This window comes from Suricata suricatta, chromosome 4 (genome assembly GCF_006229205.1).
Source record: "Suricata suricatta isolate VVHF042 chromosome 4, meerkat_22Aug2017_6uvM2_HiC, whole genome shotgun sequence".
Classification (NCBI taxonomy): domain Eukaryota; kingdom Metazoa; phylum Chordata; class Mammalia; order Carnivora; family Herpestidae; genus Suricata; species Suricata suricatta.
This window is the reverse complement of record NC_043703.1, coordinates 89,488,270-89,516,076: the sequence shown is the minus strand read 5'-3', so window position 1 is coordinate 89,516,076 and position 27,807 is coordinate 89,488,270. Positions and strand designations below refer to the sequence as shown.

The following is a 27,807-nucleotide window of genomic DNA, read 5'->3' as shown; positions in this document are numbered from 1 at the left end:
AAACAACGCAAAGAACCACAAGAAAACAGACCCGCACTAGGCCTTTCCATAATTATTACTATAATGATTTACAAAAAGTTTTCAGGCAACTGTTAAATTATTATACATATCTGGGAGAGGGAGGTGGGGATGGCTCTGGCCACAGGGTCAATGAAAACCTCTTTCATGGGAGAGGTGGGAAAAGGAAATGTGCCCCCTCACTCCCTCTAGGTCTGACTCCTGGTTAAGTGGCTTCCTCTCAACAAATGAAGACCGTTAACCCTTCCCCACCCAGGGTACTAAGATAAAAGAGAGGGCACAGTATCAGTGAAGTGCTTTGAAGGGAGACCACCAGTAAACTGTGGCCACCCAAACCCCATGATCCTCTGCCCTGGTTCTGAAGGGTCTGATCCTGGGCCCGACCCCTTCTCTGGGGAAGGAAGACTGCCCAGTCCTCAGCCTACACCAAGACATTCACCCAGGAAGACAGGAGGACTGAATGTGATAGGATAAGGGATGCCTAAGTGTGGCACAAGAAGCAGGGATGCACCAGCAGGGAGCTGCTGGCCACCCCTCCTTCACCACACTCCCCAAGGCTAGCTACATAGGCATCCAGGCACTGTCTCAGGGAGGGATCCTGTCAAAGGAAATGGGGTGTTGGGTATCTGGCCTTGGAGCTCAGGGATGCAGCCTGAGGGTCAGAACAAGGCCTTGCCAAGGGGAACCCCGGGAACAATCCAAAGCTGGGCTCTCCAACTTTTATATTCATTCTAGCTCATGACTCCCATCCATGCAGCTAAACTTTACTCTGTGTGTGTGTGTGTGTCTGCAGGGGAGGGCTGCAGGGAAGCATGGATGTCCCACCTGCCCAGGGTTCAGGGCATGCAGGGGACCCTAGGCCTAGGATGTGATCCGAGACCAGAAAGGGTAAGGGCTCTGACTCGCCTTTCCTCCCACTCTCCCAATACGCTGCACCTCCTCCTTGGGCACTAGAAGGTTTTACGATGAATAGCACGGGAGCCATCCTCTTCATACTCCTTTTTGGACACCCACATCTTCTTAAAAGTGTCCAGCGAGGCCAAGATGGAGCCACTGTGAGGAGGGAGGGATGGACTCTTGTGGACCTCAAGTCTGGGCCATTTGCCTTTTCTGGGCACTCAGAGCTCCATTTCCTTTACCTGGGAGGGCAATCCACCCACCTCCACCTGGCCTGGGCCAACGGTCTCTTCCCAGAGCCCTCCCCGTGAACCCTGCCTCACCCGATCCACGTGGAGTACAGCCGTTCTTGAGGGGCCGAGATCTACACAGGGAAGAAGCAGCAATGTAACGGCCCATCCCCCACCTCAGCCTTGGGAGTCTTTCCCCCAGGGCCCAAGACCAAATAGCAAGTGCATCAGCTAGGAGCAGTGGGAGCAGCTGAATGGAGCAGGGGAGGAGGGTGAGTAGAACTAGGAGACGGTGTCTGGAGGAGGTGTTTTCCCTTTCCTCCCTCAGTCAAGGTTGCCCAGCACACCCATGCCCCATGGGGCTCCCTGTAACCTCACCTTGATTTTGACATCCTTTGGGGCAAGCTTCTTCACTTCACTTAGCAATCGGTCACCGAAGCCTGTGAACACAAGGCTGGCTGAGCCCAGAGTCCACATCTGAATCCCCTCAGCGCTAGCGACTCCATCTCCAACCTGTGGTGGCCCCAGCTGCTGTCACCCCTCTTTTAATGGTTCTTTCCAGGATCAAGGATGGGGGCGAGCCACCCCAAGAAAGAAAAGAGCAAGCACCATGCCTAAGGTGGTAGCCTGAGAGGGAACCCTAAGTCACACAGCATGGCCTGGCTGCTGAGCTCTTAGGCTCCTCTTCACCCAACACTCCAGCAGCCCAAATCCATCCAAAGCAAAGTCAAAGGCAAATGACAAATCAGGAGAAAATATCTACTATTTCTACCCTAAACAGAGGAAAGATCATGCACAGTATTGGGAGGGGAAGGTGCTGGGGGGACTCTCCTCTGTAACTGGTGGGGGCATAAGTAGCACTCAGGGAGGTTGGGGAAGTTTGGCAGTATCTACTAGATAACAAGTACATATGCCCACCCTCTGACTCAGCAATTTTAGTAACTCTCCTTTTAGGGATATTCTTATTACGTGAAATGACCGTGTATGATGTCATTGGGTGTAGCAGTGTAATTAGAAATGACTGCAACGAACTTGCAGGTCACCAGCAGGTCAATGGGTAAATGGCACATTCATTCAGTGACACAGCCATATGAAAGAACTCACATGGATAGGGAAAGATCTTCCAGATAGGGGATTATGTGAAAAATACATGATGCACAACTCTTAAGAGCATGTTGTGATGGGTATAAGAGCAGGAGCAAGGGAAAATGAACATTTGCTTACACATGCAGTGCTGCTGAGTACATAACTGAGAAACTAGTAACTCTCAGGGGATGGAACAGGGTGCTCAAGACAGTGTGAAAAGGGAGACGTCATCTAACACATTTTAGATCTTATGCAAATTTACCACGTGTTTACAAAGTAAATAAAATTTAATTTTAAATCTTTCTCTTAAAAAAAATGCTCGGGGCACCTGGGTGCTCAGTTGGTTAAGCATCTGACTTTGGCTCAGGTCATGATCTCACAGTCTGTGGGTTCGAGCCCTGTGTTGGGCTCTGTGCTAACAACTCAGCCTGGACCCTGCTTCAGATTCTGTGTCTCTCTCTCCCTGCCCCTCCGCTTTTCCTCCCCCCACCCTTTCTCTATCTCGCTCTATCTCAAAAATAAATAAATAAATGCTCATTGAGCACCAAAAAACCAATAGAAAATGGGCCATGTCAGATTCCAGGGAGTGGGGTGCAGTTTAAGTCTTAATCACCACCTCCCAAATGGTGGTACCTTTGAAAAGCGTGGAGCCACCCGAAAGCACGATGTTGGCAAACAGCGTCCGGCGAAGGTCCATGTCAGACTTGTGGATGGCAAAGGCTAGCACCTCATGGAGCCCCTCACTTTCGTCACCTACCAGGTCTGGCTGGAACAGCAGCTCAGGGGCCCGGAATCGCGCTGGCCCCACCTTTGGAACACAAGATTGAGGGGGACAGGTCTCTTCTTCCTCCAGATGGCAGCATCACCACTGCCACCCAGGGCCAGACCTGGCAACTTACGTCGAGCATGCTGCCATCTGGCAAGGTGTACTGCACCTTCTCTGTCTCCAGAGCCTCATCCTTTTGAGGGTTGATGGAGAGGTAACAGGCTCGCTGTGGTGGGCAGGAGACAACGCTCAGAAGGCTGTAACCGGGAAACCCACACCCAGGGCTCAACCTCACGCCTTGCTACCACCACTGCCCATTGCCTCACCCAGCCTGTCCCCACACCCTCCTGCCCTCTGTCACCTCTTTGATGGTCCGGACAACCTCAAACTCAGCTGAGGTGTGAAAGTCAACTCCTTCTTTGCGCAGCAGTAGCCGGAGATAGCGGGAGACATCACGGCCAGCAATGTCCACCCGCATGATGGAGTGAGGCATGGCAAAGCCCTCGTAGATGGGGACAGCATGAGTGACCCCGTCCCCTGAGTCTAAAACCACTCCCGTCGTGCGTCCTGTTGCATACCTGTCACCAGGTCAGCATCCCTTCACCTCAGCCACTGAGGCATGGGGACCTCCTCACCCCTGGAAGGGACCCTGGGACATTTGCATTATCTGGTTTGAAAAAGGGACATGAGGAACTCCCTAAAGGAACAGTTACCACGGGGCTGTTTCTACAGGGAAGTCAGACATGAGCGGGAGGATGGCCACAGGGAGGATGGGGACTCAGGGGACCCTAGGGCTTAGGAAGCACTCACAGGCTGAGCACGGCCTGCATGGAGATAAACAGGGCTGGCACGTTGAAGGTCTCAAAGAACACCTCTGCTGCCTTCTCCCGGTTCTTACTCGGGTTCAGTGGAGCTTCCGTTAGGAGAACAGGATGCTACAAGAGATGGCAGGGTTTAGGCATGTGCAAAGACAACATGCTAGGCCCTAAAAGGATCTTTCTAGAGAGCCAAATCCCCTCCTGTGAGCACATGCAGCTGCAGCCTGCTATCCTTCCCGAGGGTACTATTCCAATATCTGCCATCCATTATTCTTCCAAATATCCAGCCTTCTCCGGAAAACTCTGGTTGGCAGCCAGTGACTCTGTGTACCCACATACACACAATGAGGTGGCACCAGGCTCTCGCAACATGCAGAGGAAGCATGGGAGCCCAACCAGGAAGGAAACAGCAGGGAGAGGGCACAGGTGAGAGAATCTGGAGCCTGGTGGGAGGGGCTGGCTGCCACACCTCCTCGGAGAAGGTCTGCAGCTGATCCTTGGAGTAGACGTACTGCCAGATGCGCTCCATGTCATTCCAGTCTCGTACCACACCGTGCTCCATGGGGTAGTGGATGGCCAGCAGCCCCCGGTGCTCCTGCGGAGGAGGGTAGGAAGGCCAGCTGGAGCACCAGGCCACTCTCCAGCAACTGTTTTCTGCTTTCCTGGAGGCTGCCCCTTCATCTGCCATGAACAGAACCACCACGGTGTCCTCATGCCCAGTGGCGGGGTCCTGAACTCAGCACAGGCTCATTTGTCCAGCAGCAGCTTCTCAGGCCCTCAGAGCCCAGCCAGCTTCAATGGGCAGGGGACAGAGAGACTAGTGACGTGTTCCCTCCCATCCTAGTCCTCACTTTCCTCCCCTGGCTGTGCTTCCTGGACTTTTCTCACTGCCAACATGTTCTCTCCTCTTCTCTCCTCACACACTGCCCAGCTTCCTTCCCACCACCAGAAGCTGTCTCATGGTGAATCCCATGCTGTCCCGTCCTGTGGTCGCCTGTTGCCCACCACTCCTCCCAACTCTTAAGCCACTGCTCACATCTTCTGCACAGACCTGCCCTTTGGTGTCCCCTTTTCTTACCAAACATGCCCCTTCTCACCAACATCACCTGACCTCTCTCATTCACAGCTCCTTCCGACCTATCTCCTGAGAGCCCCATATTTGTATCCTCAGCTCAGGCACCACCACACCCACACAGTGTTCCCCAATGCCTAAACTCCTACACTACACTTACTTCCTTCCACTGGGGCCTCATCTGGCCATGCAGAACTTAGACAAGTCCCCCCAGATGAAGTGTAAGTGGTGGCCCCACAGCTCTTAGTTGTATCAGTCATCAAAGCTGAGTGATCCAGACTCTTAAGTCACTTTTTTTAAAGTAGGTTCCATGCCCAACATGAGGCTCAAACTCATCATCCTGAGATCAAGAGTCAGATGCTGATAGGAAGGCCTGACTGAGACAGGCAGGCGCCCTGTTAAATCACTTTTTAATCAGTTCTTTTCTCTACAGCTTCCAAATTGCTTCTACAAGACAGGGCATGAAATAGTCTGTTCCCCCATACAGAAACCATCATGCCATCTCATAGTACTTCCAAGCTAGGGCCATGAGAGCCCAGGAAGATGTTTGGCAGATGGCCCCAAAGAACAGATGCCCTCTCAGGAGGGAGAGCTCTGACCACCAGCCAAAGCTGCCAGGACTATGAAGACCCCAAACCCAGCCAAAGGAGGGCTCCACAGTGTTACCTCTGCTTTCGGTCCAATGAAGAGGTCCCCCTCCAGGGCTCCAGCCATCACTCGCATGTGCTTAGGACGCCCAACACTGCAAGGATAGGTAGAATTAGCAAAGTGGGCAGGGGGCATTGGAGGAGCCCACATCCAGGAAAACTAAAGTCCAAGTCCTGTGGTCAAAAGGGTAACTACTCTAAAGTATCCAGATGTGGCCATGCGGCAAAGGCCAGAACCCAGGCCTAAGGGACATAGAGAGTAGGCCTTGGCAGGATGGCATGCTCAGGGTCAGAAGAAAAGGTATCCTTCCCATTCCCCACCCCTCCCTCCCAGACAGGGCTGAGAGCTCTGGAATCTCAGTCCTTCGTGGTCCAGCCCTGGCAGAGGGTCAGCTTTGGCAGCCATAATGACTCAGCCCACGCTCTCAATTTCAGGAGAGCAGGGCCGCTGCCACTGTCTGAAGACCAAGGTCCTAGGAAGTCAGGTCGTGGCTCCCTTGTTCACCCCCTATCAGTCATTTGATCTGGCCCCTTCCCACTGCCAGAGCTTCCAGAATAAAGATTCAGTTCTTGGAAGACTGCATGAGCTACCAATCCAAAATTTGACCCAAGCTGCCTTTTAATTGTACCCAAATGGAGTGCACAGAGGAAAGCTGAAGCCCTACTGAATGCTCCAAGCTGGCCCTGTCCCCTGACGAGGCCTGGGGTACTCAGTATAGCCAGTCACTTTGGGGGGGGGGCTCAGGATCCCCCCCCCACCTAGGCCAATCCCTCTATAACCTCCAGGACTTGAGAAAATTCCCACTGAAGGAAAACTTCTCAATGTGCTAGAGTGGCTGAAGGAGCACTCCAGGTTTCCTTCATGCTTTCCCCTCCCTCTTACTCATGCCACCACTCACTCCATTCAGGGAAAGACTCCCCTTGATGGAAACTGGTTATTTTCTCCAGTTGGAAAATAAACAAGCCCTGGAAAAAACATTTCCTGGGAAGAAGGGGTGGCTCCCCACTCTTTCTCCTCTGAGTTTAGGTCCTTCTCCCAGAGATGCCTCCCTTCTATTCTGCTGCTACCACACCTTGTTCCCAAGGGAATGCTAACAGCTTCTCCTCCCTCCTTGGCTTAGGAGGGACCAAAATCAGACTTCAAAGAGGAGGAAGCCCAAAACACTTCTCTTGTCCTTCCAGAGCCTTTAATAGCGTTGGCCTCACAAATCCGGTGTTTTCCCTTATAGGCGGGGGCAAGGACTGGCCTCAAAAAGAGCTGTGACACAGAGCCAATTTTCTTCCAGGAATCCAACAAAAAGGTTAGGGCTGCTGCCTGAGCAACACTTACTAGTTTGGGAAACAGTATTTGGGAATCTGGTCTCCTGCAAAGCCAGCCTTGATCACCCCGGAACCCTGCAAGTAAAAACAATGTTTAGCTCCCGATGTGCTCCTCCAGAGGAAGGCAGTGCCCTGCAGTAGAGAGAGCTGGCTGTCCCACGATGGCACCTGGGGAGTGAGTCTGAGACCCCGCCAAGAGGGCAAGATCATTTACAAGAACTCCAATGATTCACAACTAGAGGCTGACTCTGCACCCTGTTGCCCCAATTTGATAATGTTTGGAGACTTGAGAGGGAAGAGAAAGGTGTAGGTGCTACTGGCATCTAGGGGGTAGAGGCCAGGGGTACTGCTAAGTATCAGGTCAGCCCTTCACACCAACAAGTATCTAGCCCAGAATGTCAATAGTGCAGAGACCAAGAACCCATGAAGTACGTTTTCCTCTGCATACTCTAGAGTCAGCTCCAGGCAGGAGGAATCCAAAGTGGCACAAGCTGCTCCCAAAAGTCGGCTAGAAGCAACCTCTAACTAGTTTTTCCAGTAGCCCCTGGCCACCCCCACCCCAGCAGCCATGGACCACATACAGGATCCACCCAGCAAGATAACTGTGTACACAACTGGCACCGCTCCTCCAGTGGCTTCTCCAAAGACTACAGGTGAAGAACTTGGCCCTGCCACTACTCCAGTGTGGAGACTGGACTTAGGATCTTAAAAGGAACTGGACGTCCAGAAACCTCCCACCCAAAGAAGGAATCAGCTTCTCAACCCTATTTCCCACCATCACAACCTTCTGGGTCTGCAGTGCAGAAATCAACATCCTCATGTTACGGAGGAGGGGCTGGAAGCCCACAGGAACCAAGCAGGTTGCCCTCTGAATTCCTAAGCTTGTGGGTTAGCCTAGTGAATTATTTGCCCACAGAGAAAGGAAGTGGCCTAGTCCATCCTGCAGTCTGCTGCAGAGAACCCCCAAGCCCAGTTCTAGCCTTCTTATTAAACATCCCCTGCAATGACTTAAGGAGCCCACGTGGGTACTCCAAATAAGACAGCCATTCAGGATTAGATGGGGGGTGGGGGGGAGTCATGTGGGAGGGAGACACATCCCAGAAAAAGGAGTGAGTCATTATCAAAAACTTCAAGGCTCACACAGCAGAGGCAGATACCAAGTTAAAAGCAGATCCATAGATCCCTGTCCTTCATTTTCTTCTCATGGATCAGAAAGTTCTGAGGCCAGAAATCCTCAGAGGGCAGCTGAAAACATGCTGAGCCCCAGTGCTGAAGGACAAGGCCACAAGGAAGCCAGGCAACTTTTCTCCAAAGCTTCCAAACCATGATCTCAAACCGCTTTGGGTCTTGGGAGAAGCGGTCCTAAACTTTCCACTGTCCTGCTAGCTGTGGAATTTCTGCTCAGCACAGGACAGTGAGCACTTAAAGAGAGGGTCAATGTAGCCAAGTGGCCAACCAGGTGATGGTGGATATGTGGTTGGCAGAGCTTAACCAGTATTTTTTTCTTTTTTCCAGTCTCAGGAAAAGAGAGCCTGTCCACTCTGAAGGTCCTGCTTAGCACTACAACCTTTGGGAAGTGCTGTTGTAGAGGTCACCAGGCCAACCCTCTCTGAAAGATCAGGCCAGCACTGTGTAAAAGGGCAAATGCCTTCCCTCCTCTTCCACTAAAAGGGGCAGCCAGAGCCCGGGAAGGGGGTAGAGTGGCTGGGGTCCTAATCTAACCTAACCTGACCTAACCTAACCAGTGGCCCTCCTCTCAACCAAGAAGGGTCAAGGTGCGTCCTTGGGCCTGACACACAGGTGCACTGGCTGGGCTGCTCGGCTGTCACTCCAGCACTCCCCATGCTGGTCGCGAGTAGCCAGACAGATGGGTCCCCTGTCTCTCCGGTACGCCCCTGCCGGGCTCGGGGAGGATTCGGGCAAGGGCTCCACGGCGTCGGTGGAGGGGCTGGCTCCAAGGCCCAGGCTACAGAGTCAGGTGAGCATGAGAGCCCCAGAAGTAGGTGTCTGCCGGGCACCGCGCGGAGGACTAGCGGAGACGGGCCGGGGCATCCCTCCCGGCGCCGCCGCGTGAGCCCCCGGGGGCGGGGCTCCCGCCCTCCCCCCGACTCCTGGGCCTCACGTTATCGATGACCACGGGCTGGTTGGCGATTATATCGTAGGACTCCATGGCCCGGCCTGGCCGGCCCTGCCCAGCAGGGAGACTACAGGAGGGACAAGCGGGCGGGCGCGCGGACCTAGACGGCAGCGGCTCCAAAACCGGTGCCGCGCCCCTCCCACCTAGCCCGCTCAGCCTACGCCGGTCCCGCGGGGCTTGCTGGAGGGCGGGCCCGCCAGCCAATCACCGCTCCCCCTTGGGCGGATTGACTGCAGTGCCCGGGGCCGGTAGCGGGCAAAGGGGCGGGGCCTCCGGCTGTTGACCAGCCAATTGAGCCCGCCCGGAAATACTGCCGGGGCGCTTCTAAGGTAGGCTGCGCCGTGGTTGCGGGTGGGGGCGTGGAATGATGTCAGGGCTCGGCTCTTAAAGGGGACCTGGGGAGAGTCCAGGGACTGAGTGTCACCTGTCATGGAAGATTTCATTTTGGAGCGGCAGCACCTTGCGACCACCCTACCTCGTGAGCGCGTGGTTCCCGAGGAGGTCGGCCCTGAGTATTTTACCCAAAGCATTTCTTTACTGAGCACTGAGGAGGATCCTTTTCTGTGTAAAATTTAAAATTCTGACCTTACTCGAACACCTGCTACGTGTTTGCAGAGCACTTCTACCTCCTTTACACAGATTATATTAAATTCTTGCAACAACTCTATCAGCTAGTTGTATTCTTATTCCCATTTTGCTGATGTGGGAATCGAGGGGCCTCACACTTCTGTAATTAGCGGGGCGGGGGAGGGCTATCAAGCTAGCAACAGCCGGGGTCTGCATATTTGCAGCCTCCAGCCCCGCTGGGGTCTACTGCTGCAACTGTGCAATGTATGGAGTCCAAAATTCATTTACTAAACTGAGCCATTGTTATTTGCCTCTACTGACACCTTCTCCACTAAACTGTGAGATTAAATTTGGCAAAAGTGAAGACAGCATCATACAGAAAAGTGCAGACATCACACTTCAATGAATTATTACAATGTGAATAGTCTTGTATACCCACAACTGAGTTAAAGAAACAACGTGACCAGCACCCCAGAACCTACCCTCCTCTCTCAGTTGCTGCCTGGCTGCTCCTCCGAGGTGACTGTTTTTCTGAATTCTAACACCAAAAGTTAGTTTTGCCTATTTAGGAACTTCCTGCAAAAGGAATCTTAGATATGTATTCATAAAATGAATCTGTGTGCATCCGGTAAAAATAATGAGGATGTTTAATATATAATCTAATATGAAACATATCAGCACACAAGGCTAAGTCTAAGCAAAGAAAGCCAGACAATGTCCACATTGTTAGATGTGTGAGAGTCTCCAAAGAGTATATGAGGCACCTTCAAGGCTCTTTAATATGGGAAAGGGGCCATTGGTAAATGTGGGCAAATTAGGGGAGAATTACCTTTTTTTAAAACTATGTAAACTATTTCTTTTTGGCGTTGAATTGTTTTTAGCTTGTTCATGTATATATTATTTTCCCCTCTTTTTTTGTGGGAGAATACACGCAATATAAAATTTACCATCTGAACCATTTTTTTTTAGTTTATTGTCAAATTAGTTTCCATACCATCTGAACCATTTTTAAGTGTACAATTCAGTGTTATTAAATACATTCATAATGTGCAAGTATTACCACCATACATCTCCAGAACTCTTTTCATCTTGTAAAATTGCAACTTTGTACTCATTAAACATTAAATACTATCCATTCCCTCTCCCCTCAGCCCATGGCAACCACTGCTCTACTTTGTTTCTAAGCATTTAGATACCTCATATAAGTGGAATCCTACAATATTTACCCTTTTATAACTAGCTTATTCTCCTTAGCATGTTCTCACGGTTCCTCCTTGTAGCATGTGACAGGATTTATTTTTTGTTAAGGTTGAATGGCATTCTATTGTATGAATATACACGTTTTGGTTATTTATTCATCTCTTGATAGACCTTGTTACTTCCACATCTTAGCCATTGTGAACAATACAGCTATGAAGATGGGTGGTAAAAAACACTGCTTTTAATTCTTTGGTACATATAGCCATATATGGGATCATTGGATCATGTGCTAATTCTATTTTTAACTATTTGAGGAACAGCCTTGCTGTTTTCCATAGCAGCTGCATCATTTTACATTCCTTAAAATCGTGCAAGAGAGTTCCAGTTTCTCCATATTCTCATCAACATTTGTCATTTTCTGGTTTTGTTTTTGGTTTTAGTTGCCAACCTACTGGGTATAAGGTGGTATCTCATCATCGTTTTGATTTGCATTGCTCTAATGATTTGTGATGTCTTTTCATATGCTTATTGGCCATTTGTATATCTTCTTGGAGCAATGTGTATTCAAATATTTTGTCCATTTTGAATTGATTATTTGTTGTTGAGTTTTAGGAGTTCTCTGTACATTTTGGATATTAGTCCCTTATCAGATAGATGATTTGCAAATATTTTCTCCTATCCTGTGGGTTGCCTTTTTACTCTGTTAATGTCTTCTGATGCACAAAACTTTTGAATTTTCACAAAGTCTAATTTGTCTACTTTTGATGTTGTAGCTGCCTGTGCCTTTGGGTTCATATCTGAGACATCATCACCAAATCCGTGTCCTGAAGCCTTATGCTTTATTCTAAGGATTTTATAGTTTTAGTTCTTATATTTAGGTCTTTGACCCATTTTGAGTTAGTTTTTGTATATAGTGTTGGGTAAGGGTCCAACTTCATTCCTTTGCATGTGGATATCCAGTTTCCCCAGCACCATTTGTTGAAATGACTGTCCTTACCCCATTGAATGGTTTTGGCACCCTTGTCAATAAATCATTTGACCATATATGTGAAGGCTTATTTCCATTGGTCTTCACCTCTGCCTTTAAGATATGTTACTTTTTAAATGAAATAAAAAACTGAAGTGAAAAAGTCTCTGCATAACAAACAGCGGAGCATGTATAAAAAGAAGTGCTGCTTTTGAGGAAATTCCATGACCTCTGGACAGCAGGGGCCACAGGGCTGGGGGAGGAGAAGCTGAATAAGGACCCCAAAGTGCATGTTGTTGAAGGCTATAGAGCAAACCCAACTACATAGGCAAGAGGACAGGCTTATCAATTATTCTCTGAGATAACTATGAAGAGGAAGAAGTCAGAAACCTTATTTTGGAGGGAGAAAGGAACAAAGAGAAAGAAAAAGCCGGGGCAGGGGAAACCGATAGGGTGAGAGAATCCCCCAAGACCTGCAAGGCCAGCCCCTCCCACCTTGCTCCTTCTAGCTCCTCTCAGCATCTCCCCCTTTTCACACCTGGATGTCTCCCTAGCATTTAGATTCCTTTGATCTTCTCAATTTCAGTAACTTTTAACTTACATGCACATTATGAATAAAGACAAAAATTACCAATGCAGGTGCATTCTTAGCACACATGGAAGAGCCATTGGGTAGGGTTTCTGGGGACTTCCCTGAGAGACAGACCCCAGAAGAAAGAGAGGATGGAGTGCTGTACTGGATGCCACCTCCTCCTTCTAGTACAGATACTCAGTTGTGGCCACCAATGATTTGAGGAAAATTAGTGATCAAACAAAACTATTAAGGAAGTACTGTCAACTAAATTAACTCTGAAAATTGGATGGGTTCTTGCTGTAGCCTCAGTGGTTCCCCTTTTGGATTCCCTTTGAACATCTTATCTTACTATTTCCTTGGGGACCTAGGGTGGAAGATTGGAGTGAACTGAAGAGTCAGATGCCTGGATATAATTTGCCATCTTCTTTAGATCAAGAGCTTATCATTCAGTTTCAGTTCTGTACATTTCACAGGCAAAAACATAGGATCACCTTGTTATACATTGCATTTTCTTATGCTCTGTTGAAATATAAATGATGTACAGTAAACTGCATGTATATAAAGAGTGCACTTTGATGAGTTTTGACACAGGAATACACCATGAAACTGTTTTCCCCAATTAGGAAGAGGATGAAATCTATTGCCCTACAGTTCTTCGTGCACCTTTGTAATCCCTTCCTCTCCTCCCCTCCCCCTCCCACCCCTTCATCCTTAGGCAAACACTAACCAGACCCTTCTCTACTATAAATTAGTTGTCATTTTCTAGAATTCCCTATTGTATATGATCACACAGTTATACACAATACAGTGTTTATATATGTATTTGGTATTTTTAAAAATTTCTTTAAAATCAAGTTAGTTTACATACCATGTAGTATTGGTTTCAGGAGTAGAACCCAGTGATTCATCACTTACATATAAAACTCAGTGCTCATCCCAACAAGTGCCCTCATTAACGCCCATTACCCATTTAGCGCACCCCACACACACCTCCATTCCAGCAACCCTCAGTTTGTTCTCTGTATTTAAGAATCTCTTATGGTTTGCCTCCCGCTTTCCTTTTATCTTACTTTTCCTTCCCTGTTTCCTCTTAAATTCCACATGAGTGAAATCATATATTTGTCTCTTTCCGACTTACTTACTTCACTTAGTATAACACATTCTAGTTTCATCAGTGTCGTTGCAAATGGCAAGATTTCATTCCTTTTGATCTCCGAGTAAGATTCCATTGTAGGTATGTACCACATCTTTATCCATTCATCAGTCAATGAACATTTGGGCTTCTTCCATAATTTACTATTGTTGATAGTGCTGCTACAAATATTAGGGTGTATGTATCCCTTTGAATCAGCATTTTTGTATCCTTTATATAGAATAAATTGTAATGTAGTGAAATTTTAAATTTCATTTATAAATGGACTACACAAATGGACTCATACTGTATGTATTTGTTGTCTAACTTCTTTCACTCAGCTTAAGTATTTTGAGATTGCTTTGTGTTATTGCATGCAAAATGTTTGTTACTTTTAGTTGTTTAGCAATTTTAATTACATGGAGACAACAATTTGTTATCCATTCACCTATTAAATTTGGGTTGTTTCCTATTTTACTTATTGTGCATAAAGCTGTTATGACAATTCATGCATAATTGTGTGGACATATGCTTTCATTTCTCTTGGGTAAATACATAGGAGTGGAATGGCTGGATCATAGAGCAAGTGCATATATACTGTTTTAAGAAAATATTGTTTTCCAAAGTATTGCCTCATATTACTTTCATCAACAACATGTGAGAGAGTTCCAGTTTCTCTCTACATCTTCACCAACATTAAGTATTGTCCTTCCTGGTGCTTGAGTAGCACCAGTTGGTTAGGCATCCGATATCTGCTCAGGTCATGATCCATGATCTTACAGTTTGTGAGTTTGAGTCCTGCGTTGGGCTCTGTGCTGGTAGCTCAGAGCCTGGAGCCTGCTTCAGATCCTGTGTCTCCCTCTCTCTCTGACCCTCAGCTGGTCACATTCTGTGTCATTCTCTCTCTCTCTCTCTGTCTCAAAAATAAATAAACATTAGAGAGTTTTTAAAAACTTTTAGCTTCCCTAACAGTTTTAATGCATACTTTTCTAATGACTAATAATGTTGACCATCTTTTCATGTGCTCATTTGTCATCCTTATGTCTTCTTCAGTGAAGTGTCTTCAACTCTCAATCCCATTTTTATTAAATTTTTAAAAATTTATTCATTTTCTAATTTACATCCAAGTTAGTTAGCATATAGTGCAACAGTTATTTCAAGAGTAGATTCCTTAATGCCCCTTACCCATTTAGTCCATCCCCCCTCCCACAACTCCTCCAGTAACCCTCTGTTTGTTCTCCATATTTAAAAGTCTCTTATGTTTTGTCCCCCTTCCTGTTTTTATATTATTTTTGCTTCCCTTCCCTTATGTTCATCTATTTTGTACCTTAAATTCCTCATATGAATGAAATTATATGATATTTATCTTTCTCTGACTAATTTCGCTTAGCATAATACCTGCTAGTTCCATCCACCTAATTGCAAATGGCAAGATTTCATTCTTTTTGTCTCAATCTCATTTTTAAATTGATTTTCTATTAAGTTGTGTTCTTTATGCAGTCTAAATACAAGTTCTTTAAAGATTATATGTTTTGCAATTATTGTTTTCCAATGTATGGCTTATCTTTTTAATTTTGTAACAGTGTCTTTTGAAAAACAAATCTTTTTTTTATTTTGATGAAATCCAAACCTAAAGTCAGTAAGAATTTCTCTTATACTTTATTCTAGAAGTTCTACAGTTTTAGCTCTTACATATAGGTCTATGTTGCATTTTGAGTTAATTTTTGTACGTGGTGTGAGGTAAGGGTTGAGGCTCATATTTTTCACATGTTGCTATTAAATTATTCCAATATTATTTTTGAAAAGAGCATATTTTCTCCATTGAATTGCCTTAACATATTTGTTATTAATCAGTTGACCTTATATATGTGAATTTATTTCTGGACCTTTTATTTGGTTAATTGATCTGTGTGCCAATACTGAATGTTCTTATTTACTATAGTTTTATAAATCTTGAAATTAGGTTATGTAATTCTTTTGTTTTTCTTTTTCAAGTTGTTTTGAACTGCTCAAAATTCTAGGTGCTTTGATTTCCATATAATTTATGATTAACTCTTTCATTTATTATTTTTTTTAAGTTTATTTATTTATTTGGAGAAAGAGAGAGCACAAGCAGGTAAGGGGGCAGAGAGAAGGAGAGACAGAATCCCAAGCAGTCCCCACACCATCAACGCAGAGACAATGTGGGGCTTGAACTCACAAACTGTGAGATCATTACCTGAGCCAAGATCAAGAGTTGGCTGCTTACCTGACTACACCACCCAGGTGTCCCAGATTTTCCATTTCTACAAGGAAGCCTGGTGGGATTTTGATTGGTTTTATATTAAATCTATCAATCAATTTGAGGGGAATTGATATTAACAACATAATGTCTTCTGATCCATAAGCATAGTATGTCTCTTCCTGTATTAGGTCTTTGAAATTTTCTTTATTATTATTTTTATTACACAAGTGTATTCTTTAATCCATCACCTATTTCACCGAACCCTCCACTCATCTCCCCTGTTGTAACCATAAGTTTTTTTTTTTCTGTAATTTTTTTAAAATGTTTGAGAGAGAGAGAGACAGAGCCCGAGGAGAGAAGAGCAGAGAGAAGGAGACACAGAATCTGAAGCAGGCTCCAGGGTCTGAGCTGTCAGCACAGAGCCTGATGTGGGGCTCGAACCCGTGAACCACAAGATCAGTTTTCTTTGTGGGAAGGTTTGTTCCCATAAATTCAGTTTCTTTAATATAGAGCTTTTTATTTTTTAAAAAGAAAAGGAATTTCTTTTTTATAGAGCTATTTAGGGGCTTTTTTTGAGCAAGTTTTTTTTTGTATCTTTCAAGGAATCTATACGTTTTATTTAATATGTTGAATCTATTGGCAAAAAGTTGTTCACAATATAACCTTATTTTCCTTTTAATGTCTATAGTATCTGTAGTGATGTACACTCTCTTGTTCCTGATATTGGTAATGGGTGTCTTCTTTTTCTCCTATCAGTCTGGCCAGAGGCTTATCTATTTTATTGATTTTCTCAAAGAACCAGCTTTTGGTTTCATTGATTGTTTTTAGTGGTTTTTATATTTTTAAAAGGTAAAAACAACAATAAAGAAGAATATGTGATAGAGAAATCTGTAGTCTAGAAGCCTAAAGTGTTTTCTTTTTTTATGAGGGTTTTTTTTTTTTTTACTATTTATTTTTGAGAGAGAGAGAGAGAGACAGACAGAGTGCGAGCGGGGGTGGGCAGAGACACACACACACAGAATCCAAAGCAGGCTCCAGGCTCTGCGCTGTCAGCACAGAGCCCAACGTCGGGCTGGAACTCATGAACTGCGAGATCATGACCTGAGCCGAAGCCGGATGCTTAACTGACTGAGCCACCCAGGTTCCAAAATGTTTTCTTTTTTTAAATAAATGTTTGTTTATTTATTTTGAGAGAGAAAGAGAAAGAGGGGGTGGGGAGGGACACAGAGAGAGAGGGAGAGAGAATCCCAAGCAGGCTCTGCACTGCCCACATAGAGCCTGACCTCAGGAACAGCAAGATCATGACCTGAGCCCAAATCAAGAATCAGACACTTAACCAAGTGAACCACTCAGGCACTCCAAGGCTAAAATATTTTCTTTTTATAGAAAAAGTTTATTTTGCTCTAAACTTGGATGACCACATAATTATAAATGTTTTCCCCTCATGCCTAGATGCTCAACAAATCTGCCTGAAAATAAAAGAAATGAGGCAGAAAAAAGCTAATGATCACTTAAAGATAAGTGCCATAGGGTGCACTTAGGTTGCAAAGCAGCCTGACTTCTATTCCTCTGGAGATGTGAGCAGATGGAAGGGAAAAGAAGGGGTAAATGGGAGAGGAGGTGGTGAGGATTCTGGTAATCAGTGGGATTCAGTAGTGGCCCGAAAAATGTTAAAGGGACTTCATTGGCTTCTGATTTCATCAGCAGTAAAAGGAATGTGGTGCTAGTGTGGTCACCACAGGGGCAATGGAGGTGGGAAGGTGGCCAGACTTGGGAATGTGTGTGAGAATTGAACAGAAAGGACTGGATATGTGGTGAGACAGACAGAGGGGAGTATAGGATGAACCCTGGGTTTTGGCCTAGCATGTGGAAGCACTGATTTGTTGCTGAGATGGGGAAAGCTGGAGTGGGCAGTGGGGGTCAAGAGTTAGGTGGTTGTGCATCTTGAGTTTACCGTTAGCCTATTTCCCATTGCCTTGGTTTCTACTGACCCTCAGTGTGGTGGGAAATCTCCCTGGTAAAAGGCCCCCAATGGACTCTGTTTACACCTCACACCAAGGTTAGTGTTTTTTTTATTTACTTGTAATTTGAAGTTGGACATTTTCTGTCTTTTGGTTATGCTGAGGGTGTGAGTCTTGTATTGTTTTATATGTTGCTTTTGTTTTCGTGGAGATATTTTAGAGAAGTAGGGTTTATGGGTTGCCGTTACCTAATGTCATATGTTGAATCGTATCCCTTCTCTAAATTTATACATTGATGTCCTAGCCTCAGTGTCTCAGAATGTGGCTTTATTTGGCCTGTCTGTACAGAGGCAATCAAGTTAAAATCAAGTCCTCAAGGGGGGCCCTAAGCCAGTATGACTTGTATCCTTACAGGAAGAGGAAATTTTGGGCACAGATACCTATGGAGGAAAGATCATGTGAAGACAAAGGGAGAAGACAGCCATTTATAAGCCAAGAAGAGAGGCCTCAAGTAAGAATCAACCTGGTTGACACCTTGACCTTAGGCTCCTAGCCTCCAAGTTATAAAACAATAGATTTCTATTGTTTAAGTCCCTCCCCTTTCATTTCATGGTGATTTTTTATGGCAGTCCCAACAAATTAATATGTCCGAGTCACTCAGAATTCTACTGTATAACTTTTTATGTGACTTTTTGTCCCCTAAAGATCTCTTCATTCCCCGACTGCATACAGTACGTGGGCCTGAGGGCTAAAAGGCAGGGCAGGGTGTCTAATTTGTGGGACCCAGTGCACAATAAAAATACAGGAAGAAATGTGCAGATAAAACTTCTAAAATACAAAGATTTTTCCTTTAAAAATAGTTTAATATTTATAAAACATAATAGGGGAAATAGTGATCCACAGGTGACCATGTCATCTCATACCTTGATTTATGTTTTTGGAATTATAATCTTATATAATATAACAAATAGCAATACTTTCCTAATGTGATATCTTGATTTAGCATAAGATTTTACTGGCTACCCTAGCTACTTCCAAGTCACTTAAGAGATATATATATATATATATATATATATATATATATATATATATATATATATATATACATACACACATACATACATACATACACACACATATATATACACATATATATAATTAAAAATTTTTTAAATCTTTATTTTTGAGAGAGACAGACAGAGAGACAAACAGAGTGCAAGTGGGGGAGGAACAGAGAGAGAGGGAGACACAGAATATGAAGCAGGTTGGGGTGCCTGGATGGCTCAGACTGTTAAGCGTCTGGCTTCGGCTCAGGTCATGATCTCGCAGTTCGTGGGTTCGAGCCCCACATTGGGCTCTGTGCTGACAGCTAGCTCAGAGCCTGGAACCTGCTTCAGATTCTATGTCTCCCTCTCTCTCTGACCCTCCTCTACTCGCACTGTCTCTCTCTGTCTCTCAAAAATAAATAAACATTAAAAAAAAATATGAAGCAGGCTCCAGGCTCTGAGCTGTCAGCACAAAGCCCAACTCAGGGCTCAAACTCAATAACCACAAGATCATGACTTGAGCTAAAGTCCAACGCCTAACCGACCAATCACCCAGGTGCCCATATATATGTAATTTTTAAGGAGTCTCTACACCCAACATGGGGCCCAAACGTGCAACCTTGAGATCAAGGGTCTCCTGCTCCAGTGACTGAGCCACCAGCCAGGTAGGTGCTCCTTACTTAAGCTGATTTAGGTGTTGTTGTTGTTGTCACACACAGCTTCGGAGTCCGGGTTAATACCTACCATCTTCAGGCTGCATTGCACGCAGGAGGGAGGAAGGCACTGCAGAACCGAAGGGAGTGAGTGGAGAGCTGATGTCCTCAGGGCAGCCAGTGTCCCCTTCTCATCCCTGTCACAGAGACCAGGCCCCACCCCCCTCCCTGTAGAACTGATCCCCACCTTGCTTCCAGGTGTGACTTCACAGACTATCGGGTTCTGCAGTATCCTGGAGCTCAGGGCTGTTATGTCTGAAGGATTTCAGGAGATACACAGACTATGGGAAAGATGAGGGGAGCAGAGACCCTCTTCTTTGTTCTCTTCCTGGACTGTTGGCAAGGTACAGAGCTCTTTGCTTTCCATCTGATCAAAGGTACTGTCACAAATATAGTGGCAGAGACACAAGTGAGAGACTCACTGTGAGCCTAAATCAGGCAGGAGACGGTGTTCTCCTCCCACAAGTTCTGCAATGGTGAGCACAGGGTTTCTCCACATCTCTACCTTCTTCACCTCCCTCAATCTACCATAGGGACTTCTTGCCCATAAGGGAGTAACATTAACATTTTTCCTAACTGAAGCTTTCTCAAAAGACCTCGACGGGAGGGTAGCTCACATGCACATTGAGCTTTTTGTTATAAACTTTTTCAAGCATACACAAAAGCAGAAAGATTAATATGAACCTCTGTGCACTAATTAGGCCAATCTTGTTTTATCTATCCCCTGACACACAGTCACACACACAAACACAGACACAGTCACACACACACACACTACATTTTAAATAAGAGCTTTATTGAGATAAACTTCACATATCATAAAATTTATACTTTTAAAGTATATAATTCAGTAGTTTTTGATATATTCATAGAGTTGTGAATTAGCACTAATTTTAGAACATTTTCGTCACCCTGAAAAATACTATTGCACTCATTGTGGCACTCTCATTCCCTTTCCCACAGCCCCTGGCAACCACTAATCTACTGACCACTCTATAGATTTGTCTAGTCTGGATATTTTGTATATGGAATCATACACGTGATCTTTTGTGATTGGCCTTTTTCATTTAACATGTTTCATGGTCCATCCGCATTGTAGCCTACATCAGTATTTCATTCCTTTCTGTGGCTAAATAATATTCCATGTGTGGATGTGCCACAGTTTGTTAATCCATTTATCAGCCGATGGGCAGGCATTTGCGGTGTTTCCAGTCTTTGGCTATCTGAATAGTGCTCTTGTGAACATTTTATGAACATAGAGTTTTCAAAGTGAACATTAGATTTATATACTCTATTTTTAGGGTTTCACTGCATTTGGAACCACTTTTGCTATTTACTCAACTAATTGGCTGTCAGCATTCTGGTAAATTCTCTCAGGGTAAAGATCCTAGGTCTGTGGAGAAAAGCAAAAAGGACAATAGGTACATTATACAAGTTATCAGTCAGGGGTGACAACAGGAGGAGGGGAGAAAGTGACGCCCTTGTCAGGGCACGTTAAAAACCAAAGCGTTTTTGTGAACAAATGTTTTACTGCATGGGCTTATTTACACTTCCATTATATTGATTCTTAATGATTCACTAATATCTCAGGAAAAGAGAACACTTTACTTTTTTCATTTACTGAAAAACATCATACCTGGAAGCAATGTCTATGCGCCATTAACTACCTGATTACCAATTTTCCTGTAGAGTTGAAAGATGCCACCTGCACAAAGTACTCAATGGTGATGCAGATTTTCTGTCAGGAACATAGTTGAGAATCAGCATTGTCCCTGGCTGTAAGAAGTTCAGATTCTTGCAGATACTTTATGAATGTTGAGGTACTCTGAGTAGGTGGGTGCTATGGCCCTGACAACCCTTTGTTAGGGGATATGTTTCTCTTCCTTGATGGTTTGCCATTCTCCTTGGGCCAGAAAAAAGGGCTGGCTATTACCTAGAATCAAGAAAATGTGTGTAGAAACTAAGATACCACAATGTTCATAAATGAAAGCCTGAAAATACAGTTCAAACTCCATGAGTTGTTACAGTCTCTTAGCACAATTAATCCATATCCTCAATATAATCACATGAGTGTCAGCAGAAGTCTTGAAGTCAGTCCATGACGACCTAGGGGAGATTGTTGGCTCAGTGCCTTTCCATTTATACCTTCATTTTTTTATTCATCAGTGACAACATCAGGAATTCCTTGTGTTTATCAAACAGGTCAAATAGAGGTGGCCCCAGGCCCTCTGAGCCCCCTCCACAGATAGACCCTAATGTGGATTAGGGCAGAATATGCAGTAGTATTGTTCCCTGTTTTCCAAAACAAGAAGGCATCCCATTCCCAAGATGGTCAAATTTACTGGCATTATTTCCTATGGAGGGGAAAGTTTTTGTTGAGAAGACACTGAGATATGTGTCCATCTGTCCTTTGCTCCCCGCTCCCCACACTGAGCATTGAGTGTAACCATGCTTGGACCCAGTGCCATTTATTGCAGTTCACAGTAGATAACTCTGGGACATGATAAAGGGAGAGCACTTTTCATGTACAGAGGACATAAGCAAATTTCATCTTACCCTCTCCTCAGAGCCCTCTTGTGGCTGGCTCCTCTCTCTCCAGTCTCCCAGGAGAAAACCAAATCCCACAGAACTTTACTTCCCGAGATCACAAGGCACTCAAAAGGTGGACTAGAACCCAAGTCTGGTGCTCTTTCTCCTAGAGCATGATGCTCCTGTCAAAAGACCATGCAGAAAAAGTATTGATTTAAAAAAGAATACATACACACACTCTCTCTTTCAAAAAGAAAAAAGAAAAAAGAAAAGAATACATGCAGATCAAATGAAAGATTTAATCACAGGTGAAGTTTATTTCCCCACAGCTTCAAATACTGAATTTTCATCAAGTTCAAAAAATTTGGATGAAGACCTGGCTAAAATATTTGGTAAGTACCTCCCTCAAGTTAAGCCATCAGGCTGTCTTTGAAGAGTCTCACACTTGTCCACAGTTGTCTCTCAGATAACCTGATGCTTTGGTAGGAGGGAACGTGCTTGCTTTGAGACTGGAACCAGTTCTTTGAAGTGTCAGAGTCCCAGGAAATTAAGCAAAGCATAGAAGATAAACAGTTGGAAAGGATTCTGCCCCTCAAAGTGGGGGTCCAGGTAGCAGCAGCAGGCCCTCCATGTGGGAGTTATTGCAAGTGCTGAGTCAGACCCCACCTCAGACCAGCTGTATCACATCTGCCTGACAAGGTACCCAGGAGATTTCTGCAGCAGTAGAGATGGTCAGGTCCTGAGGCTGAGGTAAACCTTTTCCCCAGGTCCTCAAACCTACTTGAGCATGAGAATCCCCCGGGGAGATTGTTTAAATAAAAAGAGACAGATCCCCTTTATCCCGGTGGTCAGATTCCTTTTTGTGAGATGATTCTGCACTGGAACTTTTTTTTTCCCCAGAGAAATCTCTCCTCTCTGGTGGTGTGTGTGCTTCAGGAGTAGACAGTGAGGGTTATAACTGGTCTGAGGAAGAGTTCTCAGGAGTGTGAGCACTGACACTTCCCTCCAGGTTAGGACCTGTTGGGTGTTCTGATCACAAAGCTATGCCTGCCAATCCTGCTTGGAAGAGGGACATCTCGCTACACGGGTCAGGGACCTTTTTTTCCGGGAGCTGTCCCATGTCGGGAATTCTGGGTTTGCCCTTCCTCCATATGTGCTATTAAAGAGGCTTCAGTAAATCTGCACTGGGTGGCTGGCTGATGGAATGATGGGTAGGTTACCATGACTGGACGAAGGGATGCAGATAGCTCTTGCAGCCCCTCACTGTGTTCTCAGGAATTCTCACCTGGGAATCTGGAGGCTTTTCTCCTCCTTGTGGGAGCCCCATGTCTCTGAATCCTGCCCCACGTGGTGGAAGGGGAATGAGTGAGTGTGAAGGTGGGTGTCTGGTTTGGGTTTTGAGAGGATCCTATCATCCCTCAAAGGCCTACTGACCTGCCCAGCACAATGCCAGTGTTGGCCTTGGTATTGGTGGGCCCTCAATAAACTTTCCAGGTTCTCTGAGCAATAATTCAGGATCCTGTAGGTCAACATATCTGTCAAGGAAGGGCTGGTAATGAGAACTCATCATTTTACTGGTATTTCCAATAGCTAATTTTTTGGTATTGCTATCACAAGCACCTATTTTATCAAGTGAGCAGACCTCCCACCAATGTACCAACAGCCCTTGAAAAAGAACTCAGAGGGATGCTTGGGTGGCTCAGTTGGTTGAGCGTTGGACTTCAGCTCAGGTCATGATCTTGCAGTCGGCAGGTTTGAGCCCCAGATCGGGCTCTCTGCTGACAGCTCAGAGCCTAGAGCTTGCTTTGGATTCTGTGTCTCCCTCTCTCTCTGTCCCTCTCCTATTTTGTTCTGTCTCTCAGTCTCTCAAAATTAAATAACCTTTAAAAAAAAAGGACTCAATAAATACCATATCAGTGGAATTTGTGATGATTATTTTCTGTGGCTTAGCAAAGTAAACCTAGAAGGGCAAAATAAAACTGTTTTCCCCAAAGGACAGATAGAAACTGTCTTTTAAAAAGGAGGAGATATTGGGACACCTGGCTGGTTCAGTTGGTTAAGCATCAGACTCTTGATACCAGCTCAGGTCTTGATTTCAGGGCTGTGAGTTCAAGCTCTACATTGGGGTCTATGCTGGGCCTGAAGCCTAATAAACAAACAAACAAACAAATAAATAAATAAAATATACTTCACAAATTATATAGCTATGAAAAATTACTAACAGTTTTATAAAAGAGTTTTATAAACTTATATAATCTGTTATTCTCCCCACTCTCTCCAGCCTTCACCCAATTTTTATAGAGTCTTTATATATATCATTTATAAATGAATTTTAATTTTTTTATGTTTTTATTTATTTTTGAGAGACAGAGAGAGACAGCTTGAGCAGGGGAGGGTCAGAGAGAAAGGGAGACACAGAATCCGAAGCAGCGTCCAGGCTCTGCTCTAGCTGTCAGCACAGAGCCTGACAAGGGCTCGAACCCACGAACCCTGAGATCATGACCTGAACCAAAGCTGAACACTTAACCAACTGAGCCACCTGGGTGCCCCTATAAATGAATTTTAAAACTGTCTGAGGATAGCCTTGCCCTCAGGGTTTGTCATGTCCTGGGCAGTCCTTATGTGAGTGACTTGGAATTTTCTGGGTTAGCCCCTCCCTCACTGCAGGGGGTGTCATGTGGGATCTCTGTCTGCAGCAGCCCTTCCAGGACTACCTCAAAGACTTTTCATGATGTTTGCAGCTTAACCAGTTAGTGTCCCAGGCAGCTAGTCCCTGCATGTCATATATTGACCCATGTCATTACCAGCCCTTCCTTGACAGATATGTTGACCTACAGGATCCTGAATTATTGCTCAGAGAACCTGACATCACTATGAGCACCAGAGTGAAGGTGAAGGGAGTCTACTGATGCCTGACATCTATGTACAGGAATGACTTTTGAGTTCTCAGTAAATCTCATGGTTAACTGGATGCAGAACTCAGCCTCACCTGGCAGGGTCCACTACTTCTTCTCAGTCTGCTTAACCTACTGCCTGCCTTCTGGCTGCCTTGGGCTGAGTGGTTTTCCCCTCCTGTTTGCTGTGTCCCTTGTCATATTGCTCAGTACAGCTGTGTCAGTGTTTGGTTGTGTCTGTGTGTACTTCTGTCTCTCCCATGTGACCAGATGGCTCAGAGATGGAGACCAGGCAGCAGGTCTCAGTCTGCTTTGTGTTTTCTTTAAAATATCTAACCATTCAGTGCAAACTATCTAAAGTCAACTAGTATACATTTCTTTGTTTGTTTTTAATGTTTATTTTTTTGAGAGACAGAGACAGAGAATGAGCTGGGGAGGGGCAGAGAAAGAGAGAGGAAGACACAGAATCTGGAGCAGGCTCCAGGCTCTGACCTGTCATCACACAGCCTTATGTGGGGCTTGAACTCATGAAGCACAAGATCATGACCTGAGCCAAAGTTGGTCACCCAGGTGCCCCTACATTTCTTGGTACAATTTGGGCTCCAAATGTTTATTTTTGTCCTCTTGTTTTGAAATTGGACCACATTTTACCCTCAAACAGTGCTGTATGGTTCACAGTGATAAATGGTTCACAAAAATTTCCTTACCACTTTATGTATCCCTCCCCACACTTACTGGGATACAATTAACATATAACATTGTGTGAGTGTAAGGTGTAAACACAGTGATTTGATATACATATATATTGCAAAATTATTCACACCATATTATTAACTAATTCCTCCAATTACATCCCATAATTATCATTTCTTTTTTGTGGTGAGAACATTTAAGATCTACTCTCTTAACAACTTTCAAATATATAACATGGTATCACTAACTATAAACATAATGTTGCATATTTATTATATAGCTATATCAGTATCTATCTCACCTCTTCTTCATTCATTCACTGATTGTTTCTACATCTTGGCAATTGTAAGTAATGCTTCAGTGAACATAGGAATACAGATATCTCCTGGAGATCCTATTTGCATATCCTTTGGATATATACCCAGAGGTGAGATTGCTGGATTGTATGATAGTTCTATTTAACGTTTTTAGAAAATTCCATCTGTTCCCATGGAGCTTCAACCAATTTAAATCCCCACCAACAGTGCATAAAGGTTCCCTTTTCACCACATCCACATGAATGGTCGTTATATCTTCTTTTTGATGATAGCCATTCTCACAGGTGTGAGAATATTGTTTTGATTTGCTTTTCCTGATGATAAGTGATGTTGGCACTGTTTCAAGAAACTGTTGACCCTTTTTTATGTCTTCTTTGGAATAATGTCCATCTAAATCCTCTGTCCATTTAAAAGTCACATTTATTTTTCTGCTATTGAGTTGTATGAGTCCTTTTTATTTTTTGGATAGTAATCCCTTATGAAATATATGATTTGCAAATCTTTTCTTCTATTCTATTTTTCATTTTGTTGATATTTTCCTTTGCTGTACAAAAGCTTTGTAGTTTGATATAGTCCCACTGTTTATTTTTGTTTTTATTCCCTGTGCTTTTGGTATCATATCCAAAAAATCACTGCCAAGACCATTGTCAAGAAACTTTTCTCCTATGGTTTCTTCTAGGATTTTGCGGTTTCAGTTATTAAGTCCTTAATCCATTTTGAGTATTTTTTGGGGAGTAGTATATGATAATTGTCCATTTTCATTCTCTGCATGTGGTTATTCAGTTTTTGCAACACCATTTATTGAAGAGACTATCTTTCCCTATTGAGTATTTTTTGCACCCTTGTCAAACATGAGTTGACTGTATATGCAAGGTTTAATTTTTGGGCACTCAGTTTTATTCCCTTAATTTATGTGTCTATTTTTATGTCATACAATACTCTTTTATTGCTAAAACTTTGTACTATAGTTTGAAAATGACTTTGGATAGTATCTATATTATAACAATATTGATTTATCGGTTCCATGAACATGGATATCTTTCCATTTGTTTGTGTCTTTGTCAGCTTTTTTTTTATTAGTCTTGTAGTTTTAAGTGTATAGATCTTTCATTTTAAATATTCACTTCCTTTTAAGAAGGTAAAGCTACTGAGCTACTGAACAGAACAAAAATGAGTAAAGAAAAAGTTAATAGTCTTCTTGCTACACCCTTTCTATCAGCCAGGTGTGGATTCCTCCTGTCTCTCCATCTCTCTCCATGCCTGTAAAAACATAAGTGTACATGCAGAGGTTTTTGTTTTTACTGCTTTTACAAAATTGGGATCATTCTCAATAGTATACTTTTCTCACCTTGGTTGGAAAGTGTTGCTTCTGGTGAATTAAAAAGTTTACACCAGTATCTTTATGCATGAACTTAAAACATTAAATTTAAGGCTGAAGTTCTATTTGATCTTTCTTTGTTCCTACCTCCTTAAAGATAACCTTTTTAGTTCTTTTATTGTGTATTTACAAGCATGTCTATGTAGCTATAGAAATTAGGTATTATTGTGTTAAAAAAAGATTTTTTTTTAAATAATGGGCTCATAGTGTGGAAAAAAAGAGAAAGGGGCTGGTGATAAGAACTCATTTTGAATAAGTAAATTTGATAGTTAATTTTTGGGGTCCTTAAGCATGTATTCCATCAGATGAGGAGACCAACCACCAATGTACCAATGCCCTTGAAAAGGGACTCAGAATATATACAAAATGAATGGAATGTGTGAGGACTATTTTTCATGGCTTTGCAAAGTAAACCTAGACAGAATAACAAAAATTGCTATCGTCCAGGAAAAGTAGAAGCCTGAAAACTTTAAAAAGGAGGAAGAGATTAGTATATTTTAAAATATATAACCATGAGAAATTAGGAACAGCTTATAAAGAGCTTTCAGACTTTTAGAAGCCTATTCTGCTTTATTTTTGCCCCTGCAGACTTCACCGCATACAAATCTATGGGCCCTCTTG

At 44.1% G+C, this 27,807-nt stretch overlaps 2 protein-coding genes across 3 annotated transcripts in view; one reads left to right on the top strand and one right to left on the bottom strand.

Annotated features, from left to right (window-relative positions):
• Positions 1–34: 34 nt before the first annotated feature.
• ACTR1B (actin related protein 1B) lies at positions 35–9,024 on the bottom strand. 2 transcript variants are annotated; one of them, XM_029937218.1, is made up of 11 exons: positions 8,977–9,024; positions 6,865–6,929; positions 5,554–5,629; positions 4,285–4,410; positions 3,808–3,932; positions 3,359–3,575; positions 3,131–3,223; positions 2,865–3,039; positions 1,524–1,585; positions 1,239–1,279; positions 35–1,071 (listed from the first exon to the last, which is right to left on the bottom strand). In XM_029937218.1, the coding sequence occupies exons 1-11, from the start codon at positions 9,022–9,024 to the stop codon at positions 969–971; spliced, it is 1,131 nt and encodes a 376-aa protein (XP_029793078.1). In that variant the 3' UTR covers positions 35–968. The 2 variants fall into 2 exon arrangements, 1 of the variants encoding a protein (XP_029793078.1); XR_003907783.1 differs by having other exon boundaries at positions 997–1,071; positions 1,179–1,279.
• Positions 9,025–19,667: 10,643 nt separating this feature from the next.
• The window catches only part of C4H2orf92 (chromosome 4 C2orf92 homolog), a 29,713-nt gene continuing 21,573 nt past the window's right edge, over positions 19,668–27,807 (top strand). The window contains exons 1-2 of the mRNA XM_029938503.1: positions 19,668–19,719; positions 22,234–22,296. Of these exons, the coding sequence (XP_029794363.1) occupies positions 19,668–19,719; positions 22,234–22,296 (115 nt within the window). The remainder of the gene's footprint in view (positions 19,720–22,233; positions 22,297–27,807) is intronic.